The sequence below is a fragment of the Rhipicephalus microplus genome, chromosome 3, assembly GCF_043290135.1.
Source record: "Rhipicephalus microplus isolate Deutch F79 chromosome 3, USDA_Rmic, whole genome shotgun sequence".
Classification (NCBI taxonomy): domain Eukaryota; kingdom Metazoa; phylum Arthropoda; class Arachnida; order Ixodida; family Ixodidae; genus Rhipicephalus; species Rhipicephalus microplus.
Genome location: NC_134702.1, coordinates 173084630 through 173102374, shown reverse-complemented (window position 1 = coordinate 173102374; position 17745 = coordinate 173084630). Strand labels below are relative to the sequence as shown.

Here is a 17745-nt window from a genome sequence, read left to right as displayed (position 1 = left end):
TGGATGGTCAGCGCAGCATGACAAGCGCTGCGGTCTTTAAAGTTACTTATGTATGCCTCTTCTGGTAAAAGGCGCACATGCAGAATATATACGTGTTGTTATGGTGCCACACACACGCGCAATAATTGATTTTTATACGACAATTGCACAAATATGAACGCTGAATCTTGAGCAACATAGGTGGGCGCTGCGAATGGGGTCGGCCGTTTCAAATATCCAATGCTGTTAAGAGTGGACAAACAGACAAATGTACAGACTTACAGACAGACCAAAATATTTGCGTCGAAGGTCCCCAACAAAGACTATCGTCTTTAAAAAAGCCCTATTTAAAAAACGCGCCAAACAACACGTTGGTGGCGGCGGCGCGCCAATCGGTAGCGAAAACTAACGGCGGCGGCGCGACGGCTCTTTGGCTCTCACCTCTACGAGTCCCGCCAAAGGTATCGTAAATGTTGCCACGGCATAGAGTTTCCTAAAAACGCGGTGCCTAAAAATAATTCTATTAACCTAAAACTCCACTAACTCTAAAAATAACTCTAATAACTCTAGTTAGTCACGTGATATAAAAGAGCCAATGGAAGGCGACCGCCGGGAGAAAAATTTTTTGAACAATTATCCCGGTTGCAGGGAGAATAGACACTGTGTACGCTTATAATTCACGCTTCGAAGAGCTGCTACTGGATGGAGAACCAACCCTTATCACCACCGCGGCATTTTGCCCTCCGTACGGCTGAAGAAGCATTTGCGAACGAAATGATGTACCGCGTCACAACCTCCAACGGAAGAAAAAATGAGCTGTGCAGTGCATCGCGATGGTGAAAAGAAGGAATTGAGGAGTCTTCGAGAACCAGTGTTCTCTGCTGGAAGCAGTTTCGTGATAGTAACTACCATCGGTGTTTATCGTTAATGCGTGTGATGGGAAGTCCGATAAAGTCTGCTCAATTAAGGGCTGCCGTGGCGCCATCGATCTTCGTTAATGAACAGAATGCATCGGAGGCACCGAAAGCACATTTGTTGAAGAGGCCAAAAGATCAGGTAAGATTTCGAATGTTGAAGCTTTGTGGGGGACCTGTGTTCTTAAAAAAAAAAGTGAGTGAATCTCAATAATAAAAAAAAGGTGCTAGATAGAAACACATGATCTCCCTAATGCTATTCACCGCGTGCTTACACGAAGTTTTCAGGGCCCTAGATTGGCAAAAGTTATGGGTATGAGGTAATCGAGAGTATACATTCGTAACCTGCGATTCTGTGATGACAATTCATCAACGAGTAACTCGGGGGACAAATTGCAGCTCATGATTACTCTTTTACGTGTTTGTAGGGTGAATGTCTTCTTCAATGACATTGCAACTGAAATATGCCACATATTTGTGAAAAAATTAAAACAATAGGCACTTACCTGGAGCATTAGATTTCCTTCATCCCTGCAAGATGTATTCCGAAGCTTGTGGCAATCACCGATGTCAAACTCTGTCATAGTGAGGTCACATTGCTGATGCATCTTTTGTGTCAAGATGCTGTGAAGCACCTCATCTGTTATCGCCTGAAATATGGGGGCAATGACTGGAGCTTGCAGTAAGCACCCGAGACTTGTGCTTACCGTAAACAAAGGTTGCTTCCCTGGTGTAAGTAGGAGTGGTTGTTGACATGGCAAAAATGAGCTCTGTGCAGAAAGCACTTTTCCGCCTGCTTAGGCCATGTACAAGTTTTTTCAACCTAGAGGTGAGTAACGATATGTGTTCAACAAATGGGTATTGTTGTTCTGTCCTCCTCAGATCAACATACGCTCTCATTTTCCTTCGCAATGGGGATTAGTGGTGTAGCCTAGTTGCTGCTCAACTTTCTCCTGCAATGCAAACAAATATTTCCTCTCGAAGCAAAACACGAGAGCGGGGCCGAGTTTTTGAGAATGTGTACTTGAAATTTTTGTACTGTTCTAGCTTTTGTTGAGAACATGCCCAGGTACTTGTGTATTATAGCCACAGCTCGTGCTCCGGCCGCAATATGGCCAAGTTCAAGCCATTCAAGTTTTAGGCATTCCATCAAATTTTTTCCATTCAGAACTGGTTACTTCCTGCCATTGTCCTTTATTACAATGCCACATAACATCATGCTTTTGTCTTTGTACTTAAGCACCACACCACTCTGTCCTTTTACGTATATGGGAAAAGTTGCATTTGGCCTGTTTCACATATTACATGTGAAAACCTAGACTGGTACTCTCCACTTCAGAACTTCTACGCTGTTCGTAACAGGATTGTGTTGCATTAACCAATTTCGAGTCCTCATTCAGAGATTCAGGCGCACAAATGCTTGGTCTTGCTCTAGTTTTTGGGACATGCTTTTTCAAATAACTTACTTCTCAAAATCACCAACAAATGGAATTTTTCTAAACCAAGACATTTCTTATGAGTATTCCATGCTGCATACTTCACATTTTTGCTCCTGCTGACTCCTCTTTTGTTTGGATTAGTTGGTGTCTGGTCTTGACGCAGTGAGTCCTTGACTGTGTGTACTAATGGCTCTTGTTCTCTTTTCCACATTTGCTTAGTGTCTGTCATCACTAGTGCCCTGCCCAGGGCAATTTTGTGAGTGGCAGCAAACCAGTTTGCCTCTGCTATATCATTACACGTTAAGTAATGCTCCAAATGCTGCAAGTACTTCTAAACACCTTTGAAATACACAGCCTTACGGTACAGCTCTCTCTTCATCCCAAGCGGTGCCATTTCGTGAGATCTAGATATGTAGTGAGTCATTTCCTTATCTGTAATGTCTACAAGTTCGACGTACCGTTGCTGTTCTTCATAGTAGAGTGCTTCTGCAGAGAGTTCGATAGGCAGCAGTTGGTGATCTGCTTCCAGGTGTACATGTGGCACTGTCCAGTGGACGAAGGTGCAGCCTGCTTGCTTCCTTTTATGCCCAGCCGCTAGGCATTCCCCTCAGTTGGTATGTAGGGACGTGGTTGCGAGCTGCGAAATATCACCCGGCCCCGCAGGAATACAATAAGCAATGCCTTTATTTAGTGCCTATGTACAGTACCTAACGATTGAAATGCACCATGAATTTTTTTCAGATGACAACTTATATGTAAAATTGCTCAAACTTGCCACATCTTGTCGAAACAAATCTGGTCTCTAGAAATAATATTGGCTTTGATGTACACATTCTGTTTAACATTACACTGATATGGGCAAACGAAGACAGTCGAAACATAAGTATTTGTGCTTCGTAGCCCTAAGGATGCCTGTTTCAATCTATGAGTGCTGTACTATAGCCTCCGATTGCAGGCGCGCGGCGGGTTTCTCTCGGGCTGTCCCAATCGTATGAAGAGCGCGTTTCGAGAGGTGGGCATGGTCCTCTCTTGTCTCCGCACGACATCACTCTTTCTTTCGGTCGAAAGGGCTGTCGCGCCCTTGGCAAAGCTTATATGTGGCGAGAAAAAAATGGAGAAAATGGTGGCGAGAAAAAAATCGACCTTTTGCAGAACAGTGATTTCGGAACGGACGCCGTTCCAAGTAGCACTGCAGAGGTGCCCGAAGATGCACGTTTCATCCATGTTCGCTCTTGTGTCTCAGTTAGCTATATTGGTGTGTTTTGGCGTGAAAAGCATTCAGGTATACCCTGAATGCAATGGATCAATGCAATATAGCTATCGCGAATGAGCATCAGCGGAGAAATAGAATACGTTTCCTGCTTGTCAGGTTCTTTTACGCGCCTCCAGATGGCCCCACCTATCCAGCTTCTTGTGGTTAACATGGTATTATGACTTTTACATAGACGAAAATCCTACAGATGAACTAAACTTCAACAATACTGACGTGTTACTTGTTAGAGATGATATCGGACTACACGCTCTTCCAAGTTTGATAGCTTGCGGTTGTGTTGATGTGTAACACATACGTGATATGAAAAGACAACACGATAGCGCTTTTTTCCGTGCTTCAAGCTAGACACACCGGAACGATTCCCCGACATGCTGACGGACAAGCACACGTTTAATCATGTTCTTTTCTTTCGATATTCTTTTAAAAGTGGTTTTTATCTTGATAATTTCACGTAATCATTCAAACCAGTGCGATGAAGATCAGACGCAACGAGCCACGGCTGGGCTAAAGTGCACCTGCGCAGGCTAGCCCGGCCGTAGACGAGCGAGTGCGTTTCTGCGCTTCGGCGCCACGATAAGAACACTCGGATCGTACACGTCATCAATACTAGGGCATCGTCACTCAGGATGATATTTGTGGAATGTATCACACCGAACACGTAGCACTTGTGTCGATGTCACAGGGCAGTCTATTTTCCATTTTTTCTCCTTAGCTTTTCTAAAATGCTGTTTGACATCAAATTAAAATAACTCGACGCGACGGATGCCGTTCAAATTTGGCCAAGAAGACCTATGCATACCAAGCTATCGAATGATGGGCACATCTAGATCTTGAAATTTGATGTCAGTTCTCCTTTAAGGCGGTCGTCAAGCTCTTGTCGCATAATAGAAAAGTCAGCACCAGTGTCAACCACTGCTATTACGTTGTGTCCTTCTATAATAACGCTGAGGTCGGCACGTACAAATTCATCGGCATTAGTACTCGCACCCCAGGTGGACGAAATTTCCAGAGCCCTCCACTACGGCGTCTCTCATAATTATATGGTGGTTTTGGGACGTTAAACCCCACAAATAAATCAATCATCAATCAATCGGCATTAGTACTCGTGGTTGTCGTCTTTGTCATCACACCCGTCATGTTGTCTTTGTGTAGAGGCAAGGGGGTCTTTTTGGTGTCTCGGTAATTGGCAACCTTGCCCCCGGAGGTCGCGGCAGTTAGTTTCCACGGCACGGGCTTGGGGAGCGGTTTCTGACGACGTCAGCGTAACTTTGGCGATTCGGGAAAGTGTGACCTCAAGCAGGCGAGGGAGACCGCCAGCGACGACTTAGTGAAGACACTTGGTTGGTCGACAGGTGATCAGCACCATGGTCACGAAAGTCTTCAAAATAAAATGAAGTGGAACGAGAAAAGTTTCCAAACCGGGCTTCTCTATGATGGCAGCAGCACGAGATGTGGCCTGGTTCGCCGCAGTGGAAACAAAGCAGTCGACGGTCGGCAGTGCGCCACAAGTCGATCCGGCATACTGGTGGTCACCGCACAGGTTCTTGCTGCCACCAAGGCAAAGTAACGGGCCGTGGCTGAAAGGGTGCCTCTTCTGGGGCTGGCAGAGAACGGCGGACGGCATCAGCATCGGTCAATGGACGTGGTTCAGGTGGTGGCACCGGTGATGGAAAGGCTTGCTGCTGTTCGTGGCGCACGATTTCCGCAACAGAAGCAACTGAAGGCTCGGTAGACGAAAGGCCGAGGGCCCGCAGCTCTTCCCGCAGGATTTGCCTAATCGTTAGCCGTAGAGAGCTTTTCGAAATGGCAGCGTTTTGAGCGGCGGAACCGACAGGCGTTTTTTCTTGCAGGCGGTTAAAGTGGCGGCATCGTTGCCCGAGCACCGGCTCGATGACAGTCGCCTCTTTAATAAATTCATTCATTGCTGTTGGCGGCTTTCGTACAAGGCCGGCGAAAAGCGGTTCTTTAACTCCCCGCATCAGGTGACGAACTTTCCTAACCTCGGGCATGTCAGGGTCAGCGCGGCGAAATAGACGGGCCATATCCTCATCGAACATGGCGTCGCTATCGTTCGGCTTTTGCACGTGGGCTTCAATCACCTGTTGTGCAAGATCCCGTCGGCCTGCACTCAGGAACGTCTCGAGAAGCTTTTGGCGGAATTTTTCCAGGTTTGTGAAGTAGGCTCCCTGCTTTCGTAGCATGTGCCAGCGCTATTTTCCATTGCGAAGTAGGCACGGCCAAGTTTCTTTTGCGTGCTGCAGCGATTCACCACAGCGGTGCGCTCGAACTGGTCGAGCCAGTCCTCGACATCTTGGTACGGTTCTCTTCGAAAAAATTCGGGAACACGAGGAGGCTCAAAAGTTACTTGGGAAGGAAAAGTCGTCTGGGCCGAAGGAAAATTCGCAGACGTTGAAGGGGCTGCCATGTTGAATGAAGAGATGCAGTCAAGAGTTCTGGACTTGGGCCTAGTAGGGCCCGGCTGAATCCGTGTACTGGAGTCGTAACAAGATGTTGAGGCTCCGGACTGGGTTTACGGTCCCAAACAATGCTTTCCTGCATCAGGTTGGAGACCCCAGCACTTCCAGTAGTGTCGCGACGTGAAGACAGAGGTGGTATTTTAAGAAGCTGAGAAAGCAGCAGCTGGTCGGTCTTTTTATTTACCGCGCGCCAGAGAGTTCCTCGTCTTTCTCGTTGTGGAGGTCTGCAATAAAAGTGTGCAGATGCCCGTCTGCACTGTCGCCTTCGTCTTTCTTGCAGGACCCACGGGCTTATATAGTACCCCTATAAAGTGGAAAAATGGCAGACATTTATAGTTTGAGTCTGCATAAATTTGATGTGAGCTGGGGCTGTTAAGTGAAATTTACATATCTCCTGGAATTTTCATTTGTTACGCCATGCAATAAAAAAAATAACACTCTCTAGCTACTTCTTCAAAGAATACACCACGCTGGGTAGTGTTCCATAAATGATAGCTGTCGTGTCGAGTCCTCGGCTGTTTCTACCGTACACTGTTTCTGTGCTCAAAACAAGAAAGTTATTTTGCCCCACCCTTCTTCCCTGAGTCACCGCTAGCACAGTTCCATAGATCTGTCAATGCGAGCTATACCTATGAGCAACAAGCCACCGTCCTCGTTGTTCCCTGAAAATGCCTATCTCATCGTCTTTTTGTGACAGGCTTTGATCTTTGAAAGTGTTATGCCTTTGAGGGAAAATCTCTCTGCAACATTTATTGGCACTCGGCGCAGTGCCCTCCATGGGATGGTGTTTATTGAACAGTCCAAGAACAAACTTTTGCCCCATTTACCTTCTTAATCTCCTTAGTCCAAAAGGCGCACGATTTTCTACATGTCCCACCCTTATAATTTCACAAAATTATCTTTAATATTCTGTCTAGGCACCCTTTTACAGACTGTATCATCCTTCCACAAATATTCCCATCAACGAATAACGCTCAGCTACAATTTTCAGGTTATTTGCACGAGTGTAGAGAAGTCGTAAATTAATATGTCTCGAAAGTCTCGACTGCATACGACTATCTGTCTTTAGCGTGTCATCCTTATTGTAAAATGAAACTCTGCGTAGTAAAAGGACAGAAATTCTTCCGAATTGTGTTAGCCTCAAGCCCCTTCACATATGAGTACTGCTCTAACTGGCACATGTTTAACGATAATATACGCTTTCACGATAGTTTCTACTCGCAGCAACAGGTATAATACTGTCGATCTTGTCGACTTAAAGCAGCTTCGATCGGGACAAACTGTCTTTTGGAATGGCATTGTAGCTGCAAAGGGGGCATCGAGTGATAATCGCACCCAGGCATCACAATTACTGCGCACTTGTTTAACACGTTGGTGTCATCTTAGGTACCAAAATCCTTCAGATAGCTCAACGAGAGTGCCTTGAAGGCCACCATGACAACGGTGTTGATGCGTGTCACTCGAATTGAGGGGTTCATAATGATGATATTGCAGCATACATTCAGGCCAGTTGCCGTCTTCTCAAGTTTCACTTTGACGAAGGGAGAGCTGACTTCAAGGGTGACTTTGACACTTCTGACATTTCATGAGCGGCGATCTTCTCCTATCTCCCTTTTTCTTGCGTGGCCTCATACGTTTTACACAAGGTTCACTTGTTTCTTTCTTAAAAAAAAAATGCGAACACTGCCATGATTCCTCGCTGATGTCCTTGTTAGCAGAACTTCTTTGCGACTATTTTGGACATCGATGGCTTTGTTGAACCCTCTTATGTCGATATTTTTCTTTGCGAATGGCTTTTCTACATTACCTTTGGTATCAAGCTCGAAACCCGTTGTGATGAGTATGAGAAATCCACCTCATCGTAGACATCTGTTCGTTGGGTGCAGGTATGACTGCTCGCATACTGTGCACCTTGCTCCTCAACGGATGGTGGACCATGTAAAGTTCATCCCATTTTCGTGTTAATGGCAATTAATGCTCTATCATCCAACACCCAACTTATATTTAGCACTACTTTCCACAATTGATCCTACCCAATTAGAAGACCTACTGCAGCTTCACAGGTGATGCTTGGGGAAAACCCTGTATTCACAAATGATTTATTTTCTACATGACTGTGAAGTTCATTTGTATCAAGATTCAATTACATCACCACAGATGTAAGGAATGACAACAGCTTCTATCTGCACTAAAGTGCTGTTGTGTTGACTTTGAAGCGTAACGCTCACAACCTCTGTGCGTCGAGTAAGTTGAGGTTTCTGATGACGAAAGGCACTTGTGACCAAATCCCTCTCTTGAATACGAGCGAGCTGTTGCTTCCTGTAAACGTGTTCTCGTAGGAGTGTTCCTTGTCTCCCGTTGTCCTAATTATCAGGTACGTAACAGCAACACGTCAGGGTCATTATCCAAGTGCAAAAAGTCTGAAGGATAATATCAGAAGATAGCGCAGGAGTCATGTCATTCGTAGTGACATAGATAGCAGTGTCAGAAGCACATTCGGTTTCTGCACGTGTATATTCAGTTGCCCCTGAGGTAAACATTGGGCATGCGTGACCGGGTTTGGATAACTTGCATTGTACTGTGCAGCGGCGGTCTCGTGCCAGGTAGATGCCTTCCAAGTAAAAAAAAAAAAAAACATTGACTTCAATTTAAATATTTCTAATTGAAAAGTTTCCAATTGTAAATTAGTACACAATTGCTCCTACTGGAAAGCGACCACTTGGTTATTGTAGGACAGGCCAATTGGGTACCCAGTTGGTACCAATTGGTTAAAGTGATCTATTGTACCAATCGGCAGCAGTAATTGGCAACAAAACACAATTTAAAATCCACAATAAAAGAGTTTATCACGACTGAATAATGCTGTAAGTTCTCGGTATGTTTCTATCACGGCAGCTCCTTCATTGCCTTGATAGAAACAGTGAAGACATAAATGGTAAAATGAGTGTGCAAGCACAATAAATAGCAAAAGCTCTAAAACCAGGAAAGCGCAGGCAATTTGCTGGTCTCCAAAATACTCCTACTCTCTAAAATACTGGAAATGTAATTGCAGACAATTTCTGTGTGCTGTTGCACATGAGTAATGTAGGGCATGCACTGTAAACTGCACACACAGGCAAAATGATTAGTTTGCAAGTTTGTCTCACAAGCCTGAAACATTAGAATGCAATTAGCTGGCTAGCAAAACCTTATAGTCCTTTTTTTCAATATTGCTCAGCTTCTTTACCGAGAATCGATTCACTTGCTTTAACGCTATTGGCTTGATCTCGGTCACCAGCCCTTTCTTTTCTTCTCGCTGCTTGCTGCATTCTGTCAAACAAAAGCAAAAATATACACACAATATGCTGATAACTCAATGTTTCGTCGGCAGCACCCAGTAAATAAGTACTAGACCTAATGAATAGTCTTCACTCACATCGTACTGCTCACACTTCCCAGGGCAACAGTGGTTCCTTCCTTGGACGGCCACGGAAGCGTGGACAATGCTTCCCTACAATGTGGACAATAATGAAATGATGCAAAGGTGCTTAGAGACCAGAATAAAACAAACCATAAAAGATTTCTTAGCAGGTAGTTACCTTATAGAAACCATCCAAGTAACTCAATGTTACGGATTTATCTCTGGAGCGCTTGCATCGGATGGAATTGAGAGAGAGGCGACGGGAGAGGAGGGCTCGTGGCAAAGCAAACACACTTCATCACAGGAAACAAAATGGCAAACAGTAATCTGACACTCGGAATTCACTCCCCAAAATGAAACAAGTATGTATGCAATAATCGGCTATACAGGCAAAACTGGAATTGATACAAATCCAAGACAGGTTCAGTCTTAAACATAAACTGTCCCTAGCCAAGGTGGTGTCTCGATGACTTCTCTCATGCGCTCTCGCAATAATAGAACATTCGTACTCTTCATATGCCACCCATGGAGCTACGACGAAGTGGTACCACCTCGCCATCAACGGTGTGTGCGCGCGTCTGTTTGACGATTGACTCTTCGGCATTGCCGGTGTCTCGGTGCTTGTCTACATTTTCGGCCTCGCTAGGCCCCCCTCATCAAGGACTTCCCCGCTGACGCGGCCACTTGGCTGACCAGTGTGGGCTGCTCTCATTCTTGTGCGATTTGGGGCAGGTGCAAGTCCAGCAGGAACTGCTTGGCAGTCCGGGCAGTCCCACTTAAGACCATCTCCTAGATCAACGGCCACTTTTCAAGCTCTACTTGCTGACATCCTCAGAACAGAGTGGTCATGCTGCTCTCATCGAGGTAGCGCTGCTGATTTCACACGTTTTTACAGCTTGGCGCCCGAACACACAGTGCCCACTCATCTTCTGGGATTTTTCCTCCCGGCGCTCGAGTCCGTGCCACGAGCGTCTCTCTGACCAATCTCTTGCGTCTACATGGCTGGTGCGTGTGCGCTCGAATTACTCTCCTCTTCTCGTGCACCGTCGCCGCAGTTCCACGTTTGCTGGGCGCCTCATGCCTCTTCTTTACTCAAGACACTCAGTGGCGCTCCACAATGCCGTCATGAGGTCTTTTGCAAAGAGAGAGTTTTTAGGATTGCTTTGAATACGTTGCCATGCTCACGTTGTCATCCTCAATATGTTCTGAATGTCAGCCTGTAAAAGAATGCTATCACAAATTTCAATACAATCCATCAAGCTTATGTCAGTTGATGGGTTCTACGAAAACTCATGAAGCAGAAGTTGCAGTCCGGCACCTCCAGCTTTTGAGGCAATGGTTCAGCAATATGTGGCTGTGACAACACTGCTGGCAAGGCAGGTGGCAGTGCCTGCGATGAACTGGCTGCACCATGAGAAATATAAAACACCTTAGAACACTGGTGATCTTTTAATAATTGAATATACTTCTAGAAAAATATAATTTCTACTTTTTATACTGTGTTCCTTATGCTCACGAAACATTGCTTACCTTGCCTAGAACCCTTTGTGCCTATAAGCTTCTGTTGCAGATTCTTATTAAGAGCTTTGAAGTCTTTCAGCTATACTTCCTGCTGTCTCACTATAGCGCTGAGGCGGGCCTCTTTTTCCTGGGCCGAAGTCAGTGGGCTGCTTCGCTGCTCATGCGCTTTTTGCGTGAGCTTACTTTTTTTTGTATGCCAGTAGGTCAAGCAGCACATTGTTGGGATCTTCCTGCTTTTCATTTTTTGGCGTCTGTAAGAGAAGGAAATGTCATCACATACATATCACGTCACTTCCCCTTTAAGAAGTGCCAAAGAGACATCACTGCTATAAGAAAACTATGCTTACCTGAATGCTTTCGTCGCTGTCTTCACTGTTGCTTCCATCAAGGATTTTTCGGAATTTGCACTCGCCTTCGCCTCATTTTTACTTTGAGGTCATCTTCAGTCCCTGAAAAATACAAAAAAAGTTATGCTCATACTATGCCAGCACCCTGCTGTGATACCCAAAACATGGAGCATTCTTTAGCTATGAGATCTAGTTTCAAATTTTAATTTTAGCCTTTCAGCACAAAATTAGATAAGCATTTTATTATGGTAGAATAAAATTTCATGACTGGAAATATATTCATAGCAAAACCACACAAAGTACAGCTAACGAGATGACATCTACGCCAACAATCCTTGTTTCCTTGCCTAACGTCTAGACAGACACCAATATTTATTCTCGGTGACTACATAGGCGCAATCGTTTTTAATTTTTCACTGATAGGGTGCGATATAGCATTGTAAAATGTTAAGCAAGACATAGCATTTCAATGTTTTTTGAAACACTATCTGCGAGAATAATGAACAAGGAACATGTTGGCATGACGACAGCTGGGGTGCAGTCTGTCGCACACATGCTCTATATCGTCACTCACTCATGCACGTACACACATATGCAAACACATAAATAAGTAAAATATAGCGGCTAATTTGAAGCAAGCTTGCTTTTGAGAAGAATAATCCTGATGCAATAGAAATGAGCTTCCCCATGTTGGTCCGTCTATCTGACGCTGTAGAAGGCTGTCTTAAAATCGTCGTAAGGCTTGAAGCTTTTAACATCCCCAATGTTCACAACAGCACATCTTTCGTCATCTTCATAATGCACGTAAGCATGCGAAATTATGATTTGGGCGGTCTGTGCTTCATGTTGCGCCACAAGACAAAAAAACCAAGTGCAGTGATTATCGAGTACATTAGCGACTGACAGTGACTGCGTGACAACCTTGTGGACTTCGGCCGCAAATCGGCTCTGGCTAAGGCACTCACTCTGACTAAACGCAAAGCACTGTTGGCCAAAAAATTATCTTTATTCTTTGCTTGACGATAACAAAAATTAGGCTATAGCTACAGTTAAAAAAAAATAAAAAGTTGTTGATAATAATATAAGCCATTTACGACACAGGGGCAACAATGTCGGATGCAGGTGCATCCAACACGGTACAATGACAGAGAAGCTGTATGAAGCATTTCATTTTAAAGACTTGTTATTTTCAAAAAGAGTTTTAAAGCTCAGAATAAATGTGGGTAAGCATAGTTACTGGAACTTCTCCAAAAGCAGGACAACAATAGAATGCACAAGTCGCCAGGAATGCTGAAAGGGCTCATCCGTGTTACGAGCCTTTCAGATAAAAAAATACCGCCTGTAAAATCACTATGTGCTTTTGGAATGAACTGTGGCAGCTACAAACACTACAAAGGGTAACATTTCTGTTGCGCCAGAACTAACTGGGTAGAGAAAAATTAGTTGTGAAGTGTCAAGTGGTTGCGGCGTGTCCGAGGCCAAGGTCGCTTCCGGGACCCCATCCCTGATTGTGTGTGGATGCTCCGTTGAAGGGAGTGCAAAAACCTTGAGCAGCCTGTCCATGTGTATAGCAGGGCCAAGGCACTGGCAGTAGTTTACTCATATTCCATGACAGAATCGTAGTCTTCTCCCTTTTCCTTATCTGTCAGAAGAAGGCTTCCAGCTCGGCATTCAGCATAGCTAAGTCTTCAACCTGCTTTGGAGGACAGGAAGCGTCAGGAGGCCAAACTGTGTAGACTGGAGCAGCTGGCTCACCTCAATGACAATCCTCATAGTTTGGGCTCGAGGAGATGCCTGCTCGATTTTGGCACGCCCCACGATGGTCTGGCAGCAAGAAGACGTCCCATATTGGAAGCAACAGCTTGGGGAGATGAAGGCTGTGTTCCATAAGCCTCGTCACCAAAACGATGTCAAACGATTTTTCTGGACCCTTTATTGGCGCTCAACGCAATGCCGCCCACACTATGGCATACATTCCAACAGTCCAAGAACAAACAAGCCTCTGCTTCACTACACTCCTAATCAGATCCGAGTTTGAGTCCTAGAGATATCCTGGAAACGATCAATTAGTCACTTTAGTTTCTTGCATATAGTCAACATTTAACCAGGATGTGATTAAGAATGGGCCCTTTTTCATCTCATCAGCCCGTGTCGCGCACATTTTTCAAGTCTTAAAGTAAGAGCGTAATCAGTGTCTCAAACTGTCAATTAAAACACTGAGGCAAACCATGCCTGCGGTTTCTTTAAACTCTCCATTGAACGTGGCATATTGGGTGTCTGAAGCACGATCCCCCACAGGCACCAAAAGCACTAGCGTGGGTTGCCTAGTCACCGATGGTTGAAGGCCTCGGTACGAACAGGGGAGAGAAGTGTGGCTGTGGTGGCAGGCTTTCATCTCGCGGCAGCGACAGTGTAGTACAAGGAGATGTATGGCAAGAAAAGGTGAAGAGTGAACAAGAAGTCGCATACCCTCAAGAGATGCTTCGACGAGCCAAGCGGCTGGCATTCTTGTGAATTTTAACAAATGTGCAGTGGTCAGTGCATGTGGCCCCCTCAGGTTCCTAATAAGGAAATATGCAGCTCGCCAAACTATGCGATGCAAGAAGATTGGTCATCTTCAGACATCAAAGAAAGATAAGCTAAACACGTGCAACCTGTGTAGCTTGATTTTTTACACGTGTAGGGGCTTGTGTCTCCAGTTTTGATGTGTGTTATTTAACCAACAATATCCAAGAACCTCGAAAGAAGTTATAAGGGGTGAAAAGTTTTTGAACTCAAGGCACCACAGGAGCCGTCGGACTAGCATGCAGTAAAAAGTGCCAAAACACTTGTTCCTCTACACCCCCCTCCCCCTAAGGTTTAGATGGTACAGCAGCACTTCAACATCATAATCATAACCTTTCTAATGTAGAGCTCTTACTTCCCCCGCAGGAGTGCTTCCAGGTTTTTGAGTACCATTTCGACACTTGTGCTTCGACAAATGAGGACGCTTATCAGTTACTGTCGAAACACGAAAAGCATGAAGGCAACTGTAAAAATATGCAAAAATTTGTTTCATACGATGTGCTTTCCAGTTAAATGCTGAACACTTCTGGGTTATTCCTAAGTACTAAATATTTGCAACTACCTTGTTAACACAAAAATTGGGAACATTTATCTTTTATTCCTTATTTTGCACATATAGTGCACCAACAGCAGCTCCGAAGGTTTGAATGACTTACGAGTCACGTTGACAAGTCTACGGAGCTCACAGGCGGTAAAAGACGTGGCGGGCATGCGAGTGCATTTGCAGACTGGAAAATTGCCCCTAGATACAAGCGCGCTCATTTTATGAGCACTATAAAACATTAGCAGTTACAGCAGTACCACTTGGCAATCCTTTCCTTATGGCATTCAAGAGCATCTTTCACTCAATATAACGGTGGAAACTTGTATTAAAAATTTTTGTAAATTAAGTGTAGGTTATCAGCAAAGCAATATACTTGATGACCTGTGGTTCTGTGTTTTAGTGAATGACAATGCACCCCAGTTGTCCTGAATTTTTATGCATAGCATTGTTGTCATATATATAGTAATTTGTATTCTGTCATATTTTGCATTGTACTTTGGAATTTGTGCCGAAAGAAACTACTTACGCATATTAGTCTCTGTACATAGCATTACTGTACGTGCATCTTCCGACTTGTACTGCGCCAAACATCTCATGGCCTATGTTCATTCCCTATATGTTCATGACCTATGTTTCTTTACCCATGTCCACGTTGCTTGCCATGTATTAGGGAGGCTCGGGTTCTCCTCAAGTGACAAAACGTCACTTTTCTCCCGAGCCTGCCCTCATCCTTGGGATGAAATAAAATAAAATTGAAAAATTGAAATTGAATTGAAAAATCGAATAAGTCGAAGCCCTCAACTACGGCATCTCGCATATTCTGGGTCGCTTCAGGATGTTCAACCCCACAAAACCACAAAACAAAAATATGGTAGACACGTCATTATCTCTATATATAGGGTGTTTCAAGAATTGCGACTGTCCTTATATCTATATACAGGGTGTTTCAAGAATTGCGACTATATTATTTCAAAATTACGGAAACAAGGCATTTGCTTCCTGGCTGCAACGTTTTATTTACATTGGCAGAAGGAATCTTCAGATGCAAAGGAACATTAATTGCGGCAGAAATGTAGCAATTAAAACAATTAACTCTTTAACCAATGTAAATAGCTGGTTGAGTCAAGTGGGTAAATCATTGTTCTTCCTACAAATAGTCGATATCCACTTTAAAATTTCGGAGAGGCGGGCGCTGGTAATCACCACACAGCAACGAAATCTTGCTAATTTAGCTGGCAATAGTGAAACCTGCACGCACCAAACAGCGCATTTGCGATTAACTTCAAAAATGCCCGCAATGAAAAGTCAATTGTTATGAATTGTATAAAAAGCTAGCTTTTAAGCTTTCTTTATTACTTCTGTATTTAAGTCTGTACGCACCTGAAGATGCCCTATGCCAGAATATAGGGAACGGCGCAGGTAGCGTGCAGATGCCTCCTTTTGCTAATTTTGAATAATTATTAAACATATTTCTTGAAACACCCTGTATTTGAGACCTGGGCATAGGACGGGCCAGACTCGGGCTCAGGCCCGAGCCCTGTCTGGGCTTTATCCAACAATGCCTTACCTAGGCCTAACTCTCAGGTCGGTTTGCGGCCCTTGCAGTGTTCTGGTTGACCCAACCATATAAATATGTAGCTTCTTCATGGCGTCGAGGCTGAGCAGCAAGAAACCTTTCTCTGTGATGTAATGTGTCACTGTTGCCCGCATGCCACTGTATTCGATTTCCGTTTCGAAGGTGCCCAGACTAAGTATCAACTTGCCAGAATAGTTTTGAAGACTCCGCGCTGAAAGAGACAAGGTGCAAAATTTTTCAAGTTCTGAAAATCAGCGTTATTTGCAAAGAATACTGTGGCACCAGTATCTATAAGAAGAGGAAGCATATTTTCTTTAAATGTTTTGTGAACTACAGGTCCCTTCTTGCATAGTGGCAATCCTATGCCAAGAATGTGTGGTGAATTCAGGACGCTATGTTCTCCAGCGGAGGAGACTAGGGCTTGGGACACTGCAACTTCTGCAGACGGTTTTATGACAAACAGCCGCGAACAATCCATGTTTCTGACACTTGTGACACTGTTGTCTTCATTCTGGGCAGTTTTTTGCATTTGCTTCGTGCTTCATGGAGCCACAACAGTAGCAAAACGATCGGTGACCGTTATCTTGGTTGCTTCTTGCACCTTCTTCTGCGGCACGGATGCCGTGGTGCGAGCCTGTTGCTGCATAGTTGTGTCGAACACTATCTGGCTCACGAACGGGTGCACAAAATCAGAAAGTTGCTTGGAGGACGCGCTGCTGATCTAGCGTTCGATTTCACATTGCAATTCGTCAATGCATTGCACTGGTGGTCCATCATAAACCGCGTTAACTTTGTGTGTTGCTTCCTAGCTTTGCCGATTTCTTTAGCCTTGGCCAACGTAAGTGTCCAGCTGGAATTCGAGAAGCGCTCGCGCAATGCTAGGTTGGACACTCCGTCAACAAGTTAATCCTGCATGCGTTCATAAATTGTCGATGCAAATTACAAGTCAAAGCTAGTTGTTTGAGTTGAGCAACATACTAGGTGAAAGGTTCCAACGTCAACTGAAGCCTTATGCATAACTGATGTCTCTCAATGATGAAATTCATTGTATTCATGAAGAGCAAGTCCAAACCATTTATTAACTTTGTGTACTCACTCATCCATTACCCCGTGCGATGCACAGAGGTCTACACTGGTTCAGTAGAAACTTGAGGTTGTGGGGTGTCCGTAGCGACGCTGACTGCTGTTGTTTATTTCACTGCTTTGTTGTTAAAGTACAGACGCAGTCCTTTCACTCAGAGTGATGTCAGAACAGTTGCTGCCTTTCGCTCTGCTAGCCAGTCACAGGCTCTGATCGACACAAGGTACACCTTGAAAAGCTTCGACCATCGTTTCTGTGGCGTTAGAGCAGTACTAGGGGCAAATAAAAATGGTGTCACAGCTGTGACTGACATCCTTTCAGTAAATTTGCAAGTGACGCACTAGCAAACTGCAGTCAAGGCGTAGATAAACATAACCGTAACATTCCTCTCACAAGCTTTTTCTCATTGCCATTTTGTTGTATGACGATCGTATAGCTATGATCGCACCCCGCCGTCTAACCGCGGCTTGTGCACAGCGTTTGATGGGAGTCTTCGAACACATGACCTTATCAGTCAGACGCTGATGAACAAAGAGCGCAAGGCTTTTTCATCTTTTATTCTCTTCGTTTTTCGAATACACAATATTGGTGACCGAATAGCTTGTTTCTTACAGATACAGTTATCAGAT

The 17745-nt window shown here is 44.6% G+C and overlaps 1 protein-coding gene across 6 annotated transcripts in view; it reads left to right on the top strand.

Moving 5' to 3' along the window:
• Nucleotides 1-441: 441 nt before the first annotated feature.
• LOC142802707 (uncharacterized) overlaps nt 442-17745 on the top strand; it is a 112235-nt gene continuing 94931 nt past the window's right edge. For 2 of the 6 annotated variants that reach the window (XM_075887698.1, XM_075887697.1), the window contains exon 1: nt 443-1035. Coding sequence is in view for 4 of the 6 variants with exons in the window: in XM_075887695.1 (XP_075743810.1) it covers nt 907-1035 (129 nt within the window). In the remaining 2 variants the exon portion in view is untranslated. Of the gene's footprint in view, nt 1036-17745 lie in introns of all 6 variants that reach the window. The other 4 variants (XM_075887695.1, XM_075887696.1, XM_075887701.1 and 1 more) reach the window with 4 other exon arrangements.